This window comes from Trachemys scripta, chromosome 6 (assembly GCF_013100865.1).
Source record: "Trachemys scripta elegans isolate TJP31775 chromosome 6, CAS_Tse_1.0, whole genome shotgun sequence".
Taxonomy (NCBI): Eukaryota; Metazoa; Chordata; order Testudines; family Emydidae; genus Trachemys; species Trachemys scripta.
Window position 1 is genome coordinate 47183496 of NC_048303.1, and position 19550 is coordinate 47203045.

General features: G+C 44.1%; 1 protein-coding gene across 3 annotated transcripts in view; it reads left to right on the top strand.

Moving 5' to 3' along the window:
• The window catches only part of FAM151B (family with sequence similarity 151 member B), a 109664-nt gene that overhangs the window by 12727 nt on the left and 77387 nt on the right, over positions 1-19550 (top strand). The window contains exons 4-7 of one of the 3 annotated variants that reach the window (XM_034773345.1): positions 2278-2495; positions 10091-10226; positions 11873-11955; positions 14424-15733. In XM_034773345.1, coding sequence (XP_034629236.1) covers positions 2278-2495; positions 10091-10226; positions 11873-11955; positions 14424-14488 — 502 coding nt within the window. In that variant the 3' untranslated portion in view covers positions 14489-15733. Of the gene's footprint in view, positions 1-2277; positions 2496-10090; positions 10227-11872; positions 15734-19550 lie in introns of those variants that run through there. The other 2 variants (XM_034773346.1, XM_034773344.1) reach the window with 2 other exon arrangements.

The following is a 19550-nucleotide window of genomic DNA, read 5'->3' on the forward strand; positions in this document are numbered from 1 at the left end:
ATGGAGAATGGGAGTGGGGAGCATCGGAGGAAATCCCCAAACCCCCTCTGTCTAATAGTAATATAGCTAGTATTGACACTTTACTTCTAATTATTAGTCAAATATATGCAGTCACATGCTTAAGTGTTACATCATAGGCAAGGGAAGAACAAGTGAAGGCTGGGGACTCAAATTCACAATTTATACTGGCTCCTGACCATCTCCAGGAAGGTCAGTAGCAAACAGTTCACAGAGCACAGTTCTAATCACTATAGCACCATGAGCATTTATAAGGCCATACTGTTCTTTACAGTAAGGCTACTTTATACCACTCTGGCAATGTAAAGGAGTCTTAAAATTTCTCACTTGTTTTATACTCCTGGAGGATTCACTAAAAACAATGGGAACAATTCATTAAGCAGGCAGGCTGCTACATTCTCTTCTGCCTGAGGGAACAGAGCCTGCCCCAGACCTACCTCTTCAGAAATACCCCAAAGTCCTGCCCCTCCATGCCAAGAGTGCTGCAATAGCGAGTGAGAGGGACACTCACTCAAGAGTGTGTGTGTGTGTCTGTCTGTCTCTCTCTCTCACATGACTACCCAGCCCCCCCCCACCCCGCTGGTGATTTACATTTCTACCGGCTGCTCTGGGTGCCCAAACAAACCTGTCTACACTGCCAGGGAGTGGGCGCATGACCGCTTTTGCAGCTTCCCTTTGCTTCTCCATCAGAAGTCATTTTTCTGCGGGTAAGCAAAGAAATCGGCAGGGGCCATGAATTCTGCACATGCGCAGTGATGCAGAATTCCCCCAGGAGTAATAAAGCTGTTCCAGTATTAGAGATCTGTACAGTGTGTGTATATATACAGAAAACGTTTGAGTATTACTCCTGTTGGTTCTCTTTTTAATCCGCTCCATCAGCATGATTGACCATATAATCCCACTTTTTATGCTGTCTTTGGACACTGGCATTGTGGTGGCACAATGGGGTGCTGGTCCATGAGTAGGGCTCCTGGCACTACGATAATACAAATAATATCAGTTTGGGTCTTATGTGCCGCTTAATTCCAAGAGCTTGGAATATTAAGGTAAGAACAGGAAGAGGCAGGCAGAAGTTCCACCTATGAAGTGTTTCTAGGGAGAAAAAATTTCTTCCCTTTTGTCTTGGGAAATCTGCAAGCATTTAAAGTATATTCTGAGATGCCTGATGTTTATCTTTTGGATTCAGAAGCTTGTAGCAGTGTTAGTTCAGGGACATTTGGAGCCCCTGCAAAGCAAAGAAAATAGATCCTTCAGATGCAGTATCCAAGATTGCTTGTGACATTTCTCATCCATCTGTCTTAAATATGCCAAATGGGGAAAGGAAGAGAGAAGGTATACATGTTTGCGAGTTAGACAGAGAAATAGTAGGTGGAGGTGTCCTATTAAATAGGAGAAGGTGGGAATCTCAACCAGGGCACAATGAAAAGAAAAGGAAGACATCTTGATTTATCAGGCAACTCACCCCAGAGCTCTCAGTGAGCATGAAGCATTCCATACTCCATACCATGCAACAGTGAGGCATAAACTTTACCCACATGAGCTTTGTAATCTGGATAGGATTGGGATGGGACCTCATAAACAGGGGGTCCCCAGCAGCTGATTAACAGCATTGCCTGAACCAGGGCCGGCTTTAGCAAGTGCGGAGCCCGATTCCTGGGACTTGTACTCACCGGACGGCGCTCCCAGTCATTGGCGGCACTTCGGATTGCCGGCCAGGGGAGGGGGGTCGCGGGGCTGTGGGGCTGCCGCGCTCTGGCCGGAGCTCCAGCTGGGAGAGCAGGGCCGTGGAGCTTGCGGCGCTCCGGCCAGGGTCGCGGGGCCATGGGGCAGCCGTGCTCCGGCCGGGGTTGCGGGGCCACGGGGCTGCCGTGTTCCGGCCGGAGCTCCAGCCGCAAGAGCAGGGCTGCGGGGCTTGCCGCGCTCCTGCAGGGGCCGCAGGGCTGTCGCGCTCTGGCTGGAGCTCCACCCGCAACAGTGGGGGGACCGCAGGGCTTGCCGCGCTCCGGCCGGCACTCTGGCCAGGGGAGCGGGGCCACGGAAGATGTAAATTAAAAAAAAATAATAATTAAAAAGGCGCCTAAGGTGTGGGGCCCGATTCCGGGGAATCAGGCGAATCGGCTTAAAGCCGGCCCTGGCCTGAACTAGCCCCAGCTTGTAGAAACAGTTTCAATAGAGTGTGTGTTTGTGTGTGTATTGTATTTTTTCTCATCATATCACTAGGAATCTGTTGTCTTGCTGATAGTGTGTTTATCTTTACAGTCTAGCAGCGGTGAAGCCCTCTATGATGCTTCTTGAAGGCATAAAGTTGCATCTGAGGCGACCTGTTTGGATTAATGCAGACATTCTCCCTGGACCTAATGGAAGTAACACTGTTGTGGATGCAAAAAGATTTCTAGACACTGTAACTTCATTCTGCCCGGATGTGACCTTATCGTTGGGCTGGACAACTGGGTGGCAGCCTCAACAATGCAATAAAGGTAAAGATGGAAGATTTACACACTGCAAGGCTTGAAGTTGCCTCCACATTTGCCTGAATAACATAGATGCAATTTCTTTTGCATACATCTGTCAGTTTTTAAAAACTGTAATTAGTATAAATAAAATAGACTGAAAGACAATAATTTTATTAAATTTGTCATTTTGCAACCTAGTATAGAATTGGAAAATAGGGTTTATGAACATGTATAGATCCACTATATTTCTGTTACTGAAGTTAACTGTACACCTCTACCCCAATATAACGCTGTCCTTGGGAGGCAAAAAATCTTACTGCGTTATAGGTGAAACCGCGTTATATTGAACTCGCTTTGATCCGCTGGAGTGTGCAGCACCGCCCCCCGGAGCGCTGCTTTACCGCGTTATATCCGAATTCATGTTATATCGGGCCGCGTTATATCGGGATAGAGGTGTATTTATTTTTTTAATCTGTTCCCTAGGGTATCAAGGCTTTTCTAGTGCTGCTGTCAGTCCTTCCAGCTGTCAATATTTCAGTCCCATCTTGGGCAAAACTTCCACTTAATTACTGCAAGATCAGGCCCTTAGTATGAATGTTCTATTAAATTAATCCTTGTTCAGACTTCCGCAATAATTAGGAACAATGAGATGGTTCAAGACAGTTTGTTAGTTCAAACAAGATCCTTAATATGTCTTACTGTATTTTTTTTAAATTGTGAAGCTGAATTCTTTGCAAGGGTTTTGTAAATCAGGCCGTGTTCACTTCTGCATGCTGATTATCCATGAATTTTTAAAAAGTGAAATTTTAAAAAGTGAAAACGAATTTGACTATCCAAGGAAGTGTAATATGGGTTTAAATATTTAATTATAGTTCACTTCATTTTATGCATACCGGTATTACTCAGGCCTGGTCTACACTACGAGTTTAGGTCAACTTTAGCAGCGTTAAATCGAATTAAGCCTGGACACGTTCACACGACGAAGCCCTTTCTTTCGACTTAAAGGGCCCTTTAAACCGGTTTCTTTACTCCACCTCTGACGAGGGGATTAGCGATAAAAGCGGGTCGGAATTGGGGTAGTGTGGACGGAATTCGACGTTATTGGCCTCCAGGAGCTATCCCACAGTGCTTCATTGTGACCGCTCTGGACAGCACTCTCAACTCAGATGCACTGACCAGGTAGACAGGAAAAGCCCCGCGAACGTTTGAATTTCATTTCCTGTTTGCCCAGCATGGAGAGCACAGGTGACCACGCAGAGCTCATCAGCACAGGTAATCGTGATGGAATCCCAGGATCGCAAAAGAGCTCCATCATGAACCAAACGGGAGGTACAGGATCTGCTCGCCATATGGGGAGATGAATCAGTGCTAGCTGAACTCCGTAGCAGTAAAAGAAATGGCAAAATATTAGAAAAGGTTTCCAAGGCCACGAAGGACAGAGGCCATAACAGGGACGCACAACAGTGCCGCGTGAAAATTAAGGAGCTACGGCAAGCCTACCACAAAGCCAGAGAAGCAAACGGAAGGTCCGGGGCAGAGCCGCAAACTTGCCGCTTCTACGCGGAGCTGCATGCCATGCTAGGGGGTGCAGCCACCACTACCCCAACCGTGTGCTATGACTCCCTCACTGGAGAAACCACAGGGAAGAGGGTTCGGGGTACGAGGAAGATGAGGATGGAGGTACTGTAGGTAGCTCACAGCAGCAAGGAAGCAGGGAAATCGGTTTCCGCAACAGCCAGGATATGTTTGTCACCCTGGACCTGGAACCAGTAACCCCCGAACTCACCCAAGACCCTGAGGGCACACAGGGGACCTCTGGTGAGTGTACCTTTGTAAATATTACACATGGTTTAAAAGCAAGCGTGTTTAATGATTAATGATTAATTTGCCCTGGCAATCGCGGCCAGTACAGCTACTGGAAAAGTCTGTTAACGTGTATGGGGATGGAGCGGAAATCCTCCAGGGACATCTCCAGAAAGCTCTCCTTCATGTACTCCCAAAGCCTTTGCAAAAGGTTTCTGGGGAGGGCTGCCTTATCCTGTCCACCATGGTAGGACACTTTACCACGCCAGGCCAGTAGCACGTAGTCTGGAATCATTGCATAACAAAGCATTGTAGTGTATGGTCCCGGTGTTTGCTGTCATGCAGACAACATCCATTCCTTATCGCTCTTTGTTATCCTCAGGAGGGTGATATCATTCATGGTCACCTGGTTGAAATGGGGTGATTTTATTAAGGGGACATTCAGAGGTGCCCGTTCCTGTTCTGCTGAACAGAAATGTTCCCCGCTGTTAGCCACGCGGTGGGGGGAGGGGTGAAGTGATCATCCCAGAGAATTGGGTGTGGGAGGGGAGGGGGGTTAGTTGGGTTTGTGCTGCATGTTAACCGCAGCCCCTCCTTTTACATTGCAAACTCATTTTAAATGGCCAACCCAATTCATGCTTGATATGGGAAATGAGGGCGCTGCTGTTTGAAACCATTCCCACATGTTAAGAAGGTTAAAAAAGCTAAAAAAGACTGTGGCTTACCATGGCTGCCTGCAAGCCGAAATCTGTTGCCTGGCACTGCGTGAGTGATATCTCACACCAAACCGGCAGGCCCTCACTATAAGAGGAAAAATGCGACCTTGTAATGAAAGCACATGTGCTGTGTAATGTGAACAGCAGAATTTAACGTGAAAGAGTGTACCCATTGTTCTCTAAAATGTGTCTTTTTTAACCACCTCTCCCTTCTCCTCCACCAGCTGCAAATGTTTCTCCTTCACAGAGGCTAGTGAAGATTAGAAAGAGAAAACGGAGGACGCGGGACGATATGTTCACGGAGCTCCAGATGTCCTCCCACAGTGATAGAGCACAGCAGAATGCGTGGAGGCAGTCAATGTCAGACTACAGAAAAGCATAATATGAACGAGAGGAGAGGTGGGGCGGGCTGAATCGCGGGATGAACAGAGCAAGTGGCGGGCTGAAGATGATAGGTGGCGTCAGCTTGCAGACAGAAGGCAAGAGTCGATGCTCCGGCTGCTAGAGCATCAAACTGATATGCTCCAGCGTATGGTTGAGCTGCAGGAAAGGCAGCAGGAGCAGAGACAGCCGCTACAACCCCTGTGTAACCAACAGCCCTCCTCCCCAAGTTCCATAGCCTCCTCACCCAGACGCCCAAGAACACGGTGCGGGGGCCTCCGGCCACCCAGTCACTCCACCCCAGATGATTGCCCGAGCATCAGAAGGCTGGCCTTCAGTAAGAGTAAAGTTTTAAAATGCAGTGTGTCCTTTTCCTTCCCTCCTCCCCCACCCATCCCAAGCTACCTTGGCAATTATCCCCCTAGTTGTGTGCTGAATTAATAAAGAATGTATGAATGTGAAGTAACAATGACTTTATTGCCTCTGCAAGCGGTGCTCGAAGTGGGGAGGGGAGGGTGGGGTGGTTGGTTTACAGGGAAGTAGAGTGAACCGGGTGGGGGGGGCGGAGGGTTCATCAAGGAGAAACAAACAGAAGTTTCACACCTTAGCCTGGCCAGTCACAAAACTCGTTTTCAAAGCTTCTCTGATGCGCACTGCGCCCTGCTGTGCTCCTCTAACCGCCCTGGTGTCTGGCTGCGCGTAATCAGCGGCCAGGCGATTTGCCTCAACCTGCCACCCCGCCATAAATGTCTCCCCCTTACTCTCACAGATATTGTGGCGCGCACAGCAAGCAGCAATAACAATGGGGATATTCTTTTCGCTGAGGTCTGAGCAAGTCAGTAAGCTGCGCCAGCGTGCTTTTAAACGTCCAAATGCACATTCCACCACCATTCGGCACTTGGTCAGCCTGTAGTTGAACAGGTCCTGACTCCTGTCCAGGCTGCCTGTGTACGGCTTCATGAGCCATGGCATTAAGGGGTAGGCTGGGTCCCCAAGGATAATGATAGGCATTTCAACATCCCCAACGGTTACATTCTGGTCCGGGAAGAAAGTCCCTTCCTCCAGCTTTCGAAACAGAGCAGAGAGCCTGAAGACGCGAGCATCATGTACCTTTCCCGGCCATCCCACGTTGATGTTGGTGAAACGTCCCTTGTCATCCACCAGGGCTTGCAGCAGCATTGAAAAGTACCCCTTGCCGTTTATGTACTTGGTGGCTTGGTGCTCCGGTGCCAAGATAGGGATATGGGTTCCGTCTATGGCCCCACCACAGTTTGGGAATCCCATTGCAGCAAAGCCATCCACTATGGCCTGCACGTTTCCCAGAGTCACTACCCTTGATATCACCAGGTCTTTGATTGCCCTGGCAACTTGAATCACAGCAGCCCCCACAGTAGATTTGCCCACTCCAAATTGATTCCTAACTGACCGGTAGCTGTCTGGCGTTGCAAGCTTCCACAGGGCTATCGCCACTCGCTTCTCAAATGTGAGGGCTGCTCTCATCCTGGTTTTCTGGCGCTTCAGGGCAGGGGAAAGCAAGTCACAAAGTTCAATGAAAGTGCCCTTACGCATGCGAAAGTTTTGCAGCCACTGGGAATCGTCCCACACCTGCAGCAAGATGTGGTCCCAACAGTCTGTGCTTGTTTCCCGGGCCCAGAATCGGCGTTCCATGGCATGAACCTGCCCCAATAACACCATGATTTCCACATTGCTGGGGCCTGTGCCTTGTGAGAGGTCTATGTCCATGTCAATTTTCTCATCACTCTCGTCGCCGCGCTGCAATCGCCTCCTCGGCTGGTCCGGGTTTTGCTTTGGCATGTCCTGGCTCTGCATATACTCCAGGACAGTGCGTGTGGTGTTCATAGTGCTCATAATTGCCACGGTAATCTGAGCGGGCTCCATGATCTCAGTGCTAGCTTTGGCGCCTGGTCTGATAAAAGGCGCGAAACTAGTATCTGACGGACCAGGGGAAGGAGGGAGGGAGGGCCGAGTAACGACATGGCGTACAGGTACAGGGAATTAAAATCAAGAAAGGTGGCTGTGCATCAGGGAGAAACACAAAGAACTGTCACACAGAATGGTCCCCACCCCCAAAGATTAAACTCAAAACCCTGGGTTTAGCAGGCCGTTGATTTCACGGAGGGAGGGGAAGCAAATGAATACAGAACAAATCTATTTTTTACATCTTAAGCTGGCAGCCGACAGTGCAGCATGACTGATAGCCACTGCAGTATGACGATGACGGATACCAGTTGTAATATACCATCTTTTACCAAAAGGCAAGGGGCTGCTGCTGTGTAGCAATTCAGCCCCATGTCTGCCAGCATCCAGATCGCCCTCGGCCTCTTCTGGGTGCTTAGCAGACAATACTGGGCGATTGGCAGAAAATAGCATACTATGACTGATAGCCATCATCATTGAGACAGTTGCATGTCTGCCCAGGTGCCCATGATTGACAGCCACTGCAGTACGATGACTATGGATACCAATCGTAATATATCATCTTCTACCAAAAGGCAAGGGGCTGGTGCAATGCAGCTCTACGGCTGCCAGTCATGTTGCACCGTCTACCGCCAAAAGGCAGTTAGCTGCTGCTGCTGTGTAGCAATGCAGTACCACGTCTGCCGGCACTCTGATGACATATGGTGACGGTGAGCTTATCTGAGCGGGCTCCATGCTTGCCGTGGTATATTGTCTGCACAGGTAACCCAGGTAAAAAGGCGCGAATCTATTGTCTGCCGGTGCTCTGACGGAGGGGAAGGGGCCTGACGACATGTACCCAGAACCCCCCGCGACACTGTTTTGCATCATTCAGGCATTGGGATCTCAACCCAGAATTCCACTGGGCGGCGGAGACTGCGGGAACTGTGGGATAGCTACCCGTAGTGCAATGCTCCGGAAGTCGACGCCAGCCTCGGAACTGTGGACGCGGTCCACCGACTAGAGCACTTAGAGCATTTTATGTGGGGACACACAGAGTCAGCTGTATACAACCGATTTCTATAAAACCGGCTTCTATAAATTCGACCTAATTTCGTAGTGTAGACATACCCTCAGACAGGAGCTTTTGTTTCATTCTTACCTCACTTTATAATATAAAAAAGCAGCTGATCTTCTATGATTGCAACAGTTACATTTTCACATCAAAGCTGAGAATCGGAAATGGAAGGCTTATGATATGTGCACTTGTAAAAAAACAGCAAAAACAATACTTAGCAGCCAAAGGCACTCATTCTGACACTTGCTAGTTTAAAACTTCACACAGGTACAGGCGGTTGGTACAACATAACTAGTTCTGGACACACAGATTCTAACTAATTGTTTCTGCTTTTGAGAGATTTTTCATGTAACTTTGTTTTCAGAAGAGGCTGGCATAGTATGTAAGTAAGAGGAATGTTAGAGTAAGATAAGGTGACAGTTAACTATGTATTGCCCTTGCTGGCAGCCTAGGTGTGTTTTTGTCTTCCTGTAATCAGGTTGTAACACTGTTGTGTTGTTTTTAGGCAGGAGCAGATAATCATGTTTCGGTGACAGGGCTGTCTGGTCCTTCTTTCTTCCACCTCTCTGTGCAATACAACATCCCAGAGTGCATTGCCCCAAGTGGTGGTGTTGGTACTCTGTGGATAAAGTTGCCTGGGCATTTAATTCCTGGCTGGGGCACTATGTAATATCAGCCCAATTTTTTTTCCCCAGAGTGCTTTCATACACACAGAGGAAAACTGTGTGATAAGTGTGAATGTACAAATACATTTGATGCTTGACTGTTGTGCAAAATGTGACTGTATGGACACAGTGTAACTGCACTTATTGTAACTGGATATTTGGGGTGGTTATTACCTGCTTATTAAATCACAGTTCTACGTAAAGACTGGGCCTACCTTAATCTTTTCCCCAAAAGTTTGCACTTCTCTAACACTGATGCAACTTCACCAATGGGAGCACTGGTGTAGACAAGATGCTGCTGGCCACTAGTGGTTTTTATCACTGTGATGTTATAGGTGGCACAGATAGCAAGGCCTGTAGTTAAGGTTACCTGACACTTTCCATTAAATTAAAGAACAAATAAATTTTTTTACTAGCTTCGAAGCTTGCAAAAATAGATGTTAAAAGCAAGCAATTTTTAAACTGTGTTAAATTGCTTGCTTTTAAACATATTTTCTCCAAGCCCTAACTAAAATATTTTTAGCCACTTCATTTCTGTATAACTTAAAATGATGTCGGTTCTTTCTTTTATTCTTTCTGAAATAATTTTAGAATTACCTTTTTTTCTTATTCTTTCAAAGATTTTTTTATTTTAAAGGGTCACTGTCATGTTAAAAATCATGTCTCCATTGAAGTCAATGGCAGAATTCCCAGTTACTTCAGTGGGGCCAGGATTTCCTCATAACTAATATTTATTTGACAGTATTACAAATAACATTTAAATAACTGAAACACAGAATTTACAAATATAATTTATTTTTCACTATTTATGCTGATATTTACTTCTGGCATTTTTCTGAACTTGGACAGTGAAAATGAGTAGTCAGTTTCATTTTTGTTCATAGTCTTTTTTTTTGTTCAATTTCATTTTTAGAAATAGTAGATTTTCACAAAATCCACATGTCGACAGTATGGAATAGCAGTATATCTTTTCTAACTATTTTATAAATCATGATACCTTTATATTCTGACAGAATGTGGAGAGTTTCTTAATACTGCATCAAATGATCTTTCCAATAGGATACAGTTGGGCAATGGTGAAAGAGATGGCTCAGATATGTGATGCACTTACTCAGCCTGTAACATTCCCTGTTAGAGCAGCTTTGGTACAACAGTCAACATCTGAGTTGCTTTGGTTATTACAGAAGTCAAACAGGTAAGTTTGAGGACTTCTTGTTTAGTCATTTGCATGATAAAGGCAGATACTAGTCAGATGTTACACATTTATTATATACACACATTACAAACCATATTAAAAAGCATTTTTTTCAAAATACCATATTCAGTTTTAAAATTTATTTTGTCATATATTAATTTGCATTCAAGATAGTTACTACATTATCAATAAAAGAGCAAAATGAAATGATTTTTTTAAATGGGAATTTTCCCATTTAAAAAAAAAAATGGACTAAAGATATTCGGTCTGCCATAATAAAGTGAGGCAATTTATGTGTGCACAAAGTATTCTACTAAACTTATTTTTCAAATTATTTCATAACTGAATCTGCAAAGGCTTGAAACTAAGACACATTGCACTAAGTTCATCACAAATGTAGTCAAATAGACTCAATAGTTTAATCTCATAATTTGGAATCAATTCAAACCAATTTAAACGGTTGCATTTTTTATATACTTTGTATTAGATTCAGTGTTTACATTTCATGAAATGAATACAATACATTACAGATTTATTTGGGCATAAGCTTTCGTGAGTAAAAACCTATGCATCCGAAGAAGTGAGGTTTTTACTCACGAAAGCTTATGCCCAAATAAATCTGTTAGTCTTTAAGGTGCCACCAGACTCCTTGTTGTTTTTATAAAATGCTAAGTACTCTTAAAAAAAAAAAAATCAGGTCCTAGGTTTCTCAAATTGGACACCCCAAATTAGTTGACACTTGACAATTTTGCCCTTGACCTCTGAGTTTCAGATCCTCCTCTGTAAATGGGGATAACACCACCATCTTACTTCACAAGGGTGTAGTAAAGATAAATTTTTTAAAGTTTGTATGCATAGGTATGCATCCGAAGAAGTGAGGTTTTTACTCACGAAAGCTTATGCCCAAATAAATCTGTTAGTCTTTAAGGTGCCATCAGACTCCTTGTTGTTTTTGTAGATACAGACTAACACGGCTACCCCCTGATACTTGCATTTTATAGTATTTTATGTTTTAGTGCATAGCTCCAATTGACTTCAGTTGTTCCAATGAGTATTCAGCACTATGGCAAATACGGCCCCAGATATCTCAAGATGAACATCCAGAAACTGCAGGAACACAATCAGTGACCACCTATGAAGCGTTTGGTTTAAGTGAATTGTTTAGCATTGGAGAGGGATAGAATGGTGAGAACAAAAAGAAATATTGAATAGATACCATTGAGCATCATCTATCTTATGATCCGGTGGGAAAAAATAGTACACCTCTATCCCGATATAACATGAATTCGGATATAAGGCGGTAAAGCAGCGCTCTGGCAGATCAAAGCAAGTTCGATATAACGCGGTAAGATTTTTTGGCTCCCAAGAGGTGTATGTGATCATGTAATTAAATACTGTATCATAATACACAGGCACAAGGATGCTGAATTAATAGTGCCCAGGCAACCTTAATTCTGTTATTTCCTAACTTTTGATTGCTTGACTTTCCAACCTTAACATCCTTTAGTTTTGTATATGTAGTTGTATCTGAAATTAAGATACCAGAGTCCTAATTATTTTAGAAGCCTATTAGTACTGTCTTTCTATGTGTCTCATGCGTTGTACTAAGATAAAAATATGGATTTTTAATAACTCTGTTAATACAGGTACAGCCTGACTGTTTGGACAGGAAGGCATGATGAGTACTCCATAGAAGACCTGCTCTACCTCAGAGAGAACTTGGATAAAAGTAGGGTTTATTATGATATTTTGGAACCACAAAACTCTGAATTCAGAAAGGCCATAGGAATAGAAGTATGAATATAAAGGAAATAGACACTGACACTATAAATAGTAAATGAAACTATGAATTCACACTACTGTGGCTCTTTTGGGTAATACTGATCGCTAATTTGGCTCATGAACAACTGAGGTCTGAGTATCGCTGGTATAGGTATACATGGCCCTCCCTCAGCTCAGAGGACTGGACTAGATGCGCTCTCAAGGTTCCTTCCTGATCTACATTTCTGTGATTTCTTCTACACACTCATCTCCACTAGTTTCCTGTGAAGCAGTGGGTTTATTTTAAGGGCTCATCTACACAAATGTACACCATAATAACTAAATCTATTGTAATTTACTACTTTTGTTATTTCAGTGCAAGTCTGCATGTGGACACTCTTATTTTGGAATAAGAGCACTGAAATAGGACACTTATTCCTACGTTCACATGTTACTCCAAAATTTGGACCCGAGGCACCCAATAATGGCCTTCCTATAACTGTAAACAAATTGTCAATTTAGCCTGTGTTAATGGGTAACAGGAGGTGGCCTGCCCTAGAGGAATTGCCCAGGTTTTACCAGGGAGTTTGTCTCTGCCCCTCAGAGGTCTGCCCAGGACAGACTAGTTCTGTCAAACCATGAGAGGACCCGGATACAGGCTTCCGCTCAAAGGATTGACGCTAAAGCAGTAATTCTTCAAAAACAAAGTAACATTTATTTAAGTAAATATTCAGTTACAATACATTTAATAATCAAGAAAGAATGCATTGTGAAACATAACCCAGAGCATAGTACAGTTGCATTGCATTTAGAAATCATATAGGGAGGCGACACGACAGACTACATAAACTATATAGCTGATACAATGTTGCACAATACAATACACATAGACCCTTTATGCATATGTATAAAGCCTTAATGCAGTGCTACAATATAATACCAAACTTATTACAATGTAACATACAGAACTCTTTTACATATGTATAAAACTGCATTACAATATTACACATTAAAGGACATTACTAAATAACATTCTATGAGTTCTGATCAGGCAATCATAGAATGGTGGGGTAAAATCCATTCAGACACAGACATTCAGTTTTATTTACAATCAGTCCCATGCATTCCTTATCATTAAGAAGGAATTATACTTACTTTCTTTCTAAAATCCCTCTGCACCGTCTATGGTCCTTCTGCTCTGTCAAGGATTTCAGTGATATTCAGTCTGCTGCTGTCTTCTCCTCTGCTCTCCTGCTCACCCACACACCTACCCTGAAGCCTGTCATCTCTCTGCCTTGTATACTATTTTTGATCTTTTCTGATTGGTTGCTCTCTCTCAATACTAGTAATTAGCATAGTTCCTCTTTATGGGGTGATACCTATTCAGCCAATCAGCTTTACCTGTCATTTGAGCCAGACCTAGCTGAGAACCTCCTTCTTACCTGACTGACCCATCCCTTAATCTCACCCTGCTGAACTTTATTTCACCCCAGTTACCTGTCTGCTATTGGTCAATTCAGCCTGAGTCCTCCATTTTAATTTTTCTAATGTAAAATCATTGCAGCCACCATTTTGGAAACCTGCTCTAACCTATCACTATTTATTACTTATCAAAAAGCCTTAAATCTTTAGCTAACTACATTTTTTTTATTCATGTTTAGGCATTATGATATTGTCACCCCTTTATTATGCTAATTGGGGGAGGTGAATTTTACAGTGTTTTTTCTCTTCTTTGCATATTGACAGCTGCACGGCTGACACCTCTCCATGGTGCTGCTAATTTTCTTTCACAGCATAGAGCAACTAAAAGCCTCTTGTATCAGTCCCCTCCTTGGTGGGTGATATACTTATTTATCAACCCACCACTTGTTTAAATAGTGAGTTCAGTGGATGTTTGGTCTTGTCCAGTATGGGCTCAAGGCTCTCCTGTGAGACCGAGCAGATACCTCTTCTTACTGGCACAATTCCTCACCATCCTTGATTCTCACTAGGGTCACACTTTCCTGTGTGCCATTATAGTTTCTTTTAAGGCTTGTGGACTGTACATGCTTTAGCTGCTTAAAATTTTGTTTGATCCAGCACACCAGGATAATAAGTATAAATGCCATCATAATCTGAAATGCTAATACTATCACAACAGGCTGTAAAATTGTATTAAAGAATCCTGTTGCTCTAGGAGACCATCCCAAGAACATTTTCCACCTGTTATTTTTGGTATCACTTTTTATACACTCTATAGTGTGCTCAGTTTTCTTAGAGAGTGGTGAAGAGTAATCATAGCCTTTTGTGCATTTTCCTGAGCCCTTTGTTGTTGTCTTTGTAAGTCAGGATGATCCATTAATTGCTTAACTAAACTTATATTTATTTCCAAAGGTATTGGATCAACCTTTTTATATATCTGATACTGATCCCTAATTTCCTCATTACCAATTTCAGGTAGCATGAATTTGAAATTCCAACCAATCATCGAGGTGATATTACAACAACATTTGTTTTCATAACGGTTATGAGTTACATTGAATACATGATTAACTTAAACAATTTACAACATCTTCTAACACATACACATTTATTTCCAATATCTATAACGAAGGATCCATTAAATGGGAAAGGATCTAGCTGATAATGGCATTTTCCCCATTAGTCACTTACAATCCAGCCATATGATGTATGTTTATCACTATTACAAATATATCCAATTCCACATTCTTCCATACAGGCCTCAAGTTCCACAGTTTTCCATGTACGGTTTTGCCTTGTGGCCTATAGTGTTTGTTCTATTGGTTGCATTATACTACTATTAATATTTAACCCTAGCATTACAATAGGAGATATCCATTCTATTTGGGCATTGGACATTATGACTGTATGTAGTAATTTGATTCATTTGAGGATTATATGTGAAATTTATCATTTTCCACCAGGAATATATCTTTTATTTCACCCTAGTGGCATATTTCCACATTATACTTCTTATTTTTAAAGGTAAAATTCCTCACATCCCATCTCTTATTATGTCTTTCACCACATCATTAGTCCAAGTCTGTGCTTGTATGCAAGCCAGTGCCATGGATACATTGCTTTGTAATACCTCTACGATATGTAGTATGGCTAAATAATCAGCCTTTTGTAATTTTTCTGAGCCAGGGAATAAACTCGCTATTAGCTGATGGCGAGTGCTTATGTAGATGTTTTGACAAAGCTCCCAAGTGTTGTCCTACTGCATTTAATTTATTAGCCAATACTTCTGCATCTATGCTATTCAACACTCCGAGTTCTGTACCTGCTCTTCCTAAAGCTGTATCTATTAAGCTTCTTTTTTTCTATTAGTGGTGGCTTTTAATGAAAGTTGGATTTCTGTCCATTTTTTCCATCCCACAAACAGATTCAGTGTATTTAATACATTGTGGCTATATGGATTAAATGTTCATAGAGGCTAAATCTATTATTACCTTTTTCAGGAAATAAGTGGGGTCTATTATTAATTGTGTTTTAACATCCTCTTTTACTATATAAGGACCAATGTTAATTAGTTTAGGTTTGGATATCCATAGAATAGTAAAAGTATAATTGATCTGAGGGCCGGTAATTCTCCATGTTCCATTTCCACGTCTTTTTGTTTTAATTACACTACCTTCATCCCAATAGACAAATAAAACTTGGCTTGTACCATTTCCCTTACATTCACTACCCCCTATTATTTTTCTATACCAGAGATTGGCAACCTGCAGCCCGCCAAGGTAAGCACCCTGGCAGGCTGGGCTGCTTTCCTTACCTGCCGCGTCCGCAGGTTCGGCCGATCGCGGCTCCCACTGGCCACGGTTTGCCGCTCCAGGCCAATGGGGGCTGCAGGAAGCGACACGGGCTGAGGGATGTGCTGGCCGCCGCTTCCCACCGCCCCCATTGGCCTCGGACAGCAAACCACGGCCAGTGGGAGCTGCGATCAGCCGAACCTGTGGACGCGGCAGGTAAACAAACTGGCCTGGCCCTGGCAGGCCATAGGCAAAGATTGCCGATTCCTGGTCTATACCAAGGTGCTTGCAGGCTCAATTGATTCCTAAATACTACTTTTGCTCGTGTTTCACATTGAGTGCTTACTCTACTGACTCCTCCTTGGGGATCAATTACATTAAATAAAGTATCCTTCATTTTAGCATTGTTGTGAGCCTATTTTAATAATAATTCTTTATCTTTTGTCCATTTGGGGGCATACCATGCTATGAAAGCACATGAAGGGCTTTTCCCTAAAATTTGTGCACAGTTATTTATTCCAGTGTAATTTCATACACAAATCCCTCCTCCTATGTACCATAGCATAGGTTTACCTTTCCCTTGGCCATCATTTATAATTGTCTTATTTTGCTGTGTCAATGACATATCGATTATATGTGCCCATGTTTCTCCCTTGTTTACCCAAATCCATTGACATTTTTGTCCACTTAATATTACAGAAATTTGGATAATTTTCCCTTTATCCCATGGAGTAGGTGGGTTTATCCATTGAGTATGACCCTCTTTCATATTTAATATTTTGGTTTGATTTACTAAACTCCATTTCTTCTTATCTATATCCGAGGACCATTCGCACATCATAGTAATATTATTTTTCCCTTCTTTTGCCTGGATGCTATTTGTTGGTATTTTAATTACTAAAGGGATACTATTATCCTTTCTGGGGCTACCAAGAGACTATCCTAACAAGCGAGTATTTCAAACTTGTCTATTAGTGCACATTGCCATTGTCCAGTTCTTACTGTCTTTCCCCATATTGCACCTTTTCCTTCTATAGCTACCCATTCACATTTTGTTGACTCTGATGATGGGTGGTCATGGGAACCTAAGGTTTCCTTGCTTAGAGGGGCAAATATAATAAAACACTTACAAATATTGTCTGCAATAAGCGTTTTGCCTGAGTGATTTTGTGCAATAACATTTATAGCCCTTATAGGTCCCATTAAGACTTCTGTTATTCTGAAGTTTTGCACTTATTTCTGGAATTGTAAACAACCCCACCACCTCACACACAGTACTATTGGCAATAGCCATGGGTGGCAAGTGAAGCTTCCACTCAGGGAGGTTATCTCCCAGTCCTCCTCCTTCTGCCCGCGGCCCCAGCCACACTCCAGCCCCACTCCGCCCCAGGCCCTGCCCCTCCCCAGTTGCCTCATGTCTCCCCCTTTCCCTTCTCACTCCCCACCTAGCAAGCAGGGGGGACTGAGCAGGGAAAGCGGGACTGGACGAGGGGAGGGGGGAGGAGGAATGGAGAGGATGAACCTGGTGAGCAGCGACTGAGGCTGGTGGGGGGAGGAAACCCATGCAGCAAGCAGGGGAGCTGAATGGGGCGGGGGGAGGAGTGGAGAGGAGGAACCTAGTGAGCAGTGGCTGAGGGGGAGAGGAGGAAACCCACACGGCAAGTGGGGGCGGGGAGCTGAGAGGGGAACTGTGGCGAGCGGCGGGAGGCCGAGCAGGGAGAGGGAAAAGGAGTGGCGAAAAGGAACTGGCAAGGCAAGTGGCTGGGCAACGAGAACAAGTGGGGGAGGAGAGTGGGGACTGGACATGGGGATGGGGCCAAGTGGGGAGGGAGCCGAGCGGAGAAGAGAAGAGGAACTGGTAACGGCAAGCGGCAGTGGGGCTCTCCGGAGAGGGAGTTGGAGATGGAGTGCTGGAGACTGGAGCAGCGGCAGCTGCAGAGAATGCTGAGCTTCATCTTTTATATGCCCCATGCAGGTTCTGGGGTGGCTGAGGAGGCTGTACCTGCTACTCAGCTTCCTGGGTTCATTAATAATTTCTCTGGGGAGTCCAATGGACCCACAAAGCTAAATAGCAGATACAGCCTCCTCAGCTGCCCTGAAACCTGCAGAGAGTATAATAAGAAAAAACTTGTGGCAGAAAGCAGAATCCCGCTTCAAGCAGGGAGGGGGAAAGGTGGGTCCAGCATGGCCCAGGCATTTGGCAGCAGCGGCGGCCTGTTATACCTGCCATCCTTGGCAATAGCCATTTAATTGAACTTGGTCCATTGAATTGTCGTTTTTTATTTCTTTGTATCCAAATTCGCACACTAGCAGAATCCAGCAGTAGCCACAAATACCCAGAAGAGCCAGGATGACTAGAACTGCATCTTCCACCATTTGGCTTTTCTTGTCTGTAAGATAGGAATAACAAAAGACCCTTTTTCCTTTATAAAAGTATGTATTATTTAATTAAACATTAGCTTTATGAAAATATATATATATATGAAAAGACAGTTACCTTTTCCGTAATTGGTGTTCTTCGAGATGTGTTGCTCATGTCTATTCCACATCCCGCCCTCCTTCCCCGCTGCCGGAGTTGTCTGGCAAGAAGAAACTGAGGGTGGGGGGAGCACGCAGCTCCCCTTATACCGCGCCAGGCAGGCGCCACTTCAGGGGTTGTGGAGGGTGCACCCCCCTATGGGTACTGATAGAGGAAAAACTTCCTGCACCGGTGCACATGGCGAGTACGCACACCTACTGTGGAATACACAGTAGGTGTGCGTGCTGTGGAATAGACATGAGCAACACATCTCAAAGACCACTAGTTACGGAAAAGGTAACTGTCTTTTCTTTGTTGTGCTAATCCCCATAAATAAGTTAATTTTTCAGCATGACTAATAGGTTTACCATTCCTGATTTTATACCCCTCTTCTCCCATTGAGGTATCCAATCTATTACAGTAACTCCTCACTTAAAGTCATCCTGGTTAACATTGTTTCGTTGTTACGTTGCTGATCAATTTAGGAACATGCTCGTTTAAAGTTGTGCAATGCTCTTTTCTAACGTCGTTTGGCAGCCGTCTGCTTTGTCAACTGCTTGCAGGAAGAGCAGTCCGTTGCAGCTAGCTGGTGGGGGCTTGGAACTAGGGTGGCCCGGCAGCCCCCTATCAGCTCCCTGCTCCCCTAAGTTCCCTGTGCAGCAGCTGCCTGCAGTTCAGCTGTCCCCTCCCCCCACTGCCATGTGCTGCTCCTGCCCTCTGCCTTGGAGCTGCTCCCCGAGACTCCTGCTTGCTATGTGGGGGGGAGGGAAGGAAGAGGGAGGCTAATGTCAGGGTGTCCCCCTCCCCCCTGCACCTCGCTTACCCCATCTTCCATAGAGCAGGGGGAACACACCAGGGCTCAGGATCTAATTAACAAGGCAGTGTACTTAAAGGGAAAATGCGCATCTCTCTCTCTCTCTCTCACACACATACTCCCTCCATTCCTGCTGCCTTGTAGAGTGAAAGAGTTAACCCTTGAGGGCTCAGCCAATTGCTAGTTCATCATTTAGCAGTAAGGGAAATATCCCACCTTCTGACTCCTCCACCTCAACCAAGCGTCACAATCATCATCACTGTGTACCAGTATTAAATTGTTTGCTTAAAACTTATACTGTGTGTGTATATATATATATATATATATATATAATATAGTCTTTTGTCTGGAGAAAAAAAAAATCCCTGGAACCTAACCCCCTCATTTACATGCATTCTTATGGAGAAATTGGATTCACTTAACATCATTTCGCTTAAAGTCGCATTTTTCAGGAACTTAACTACAACGTTAAATGAGGA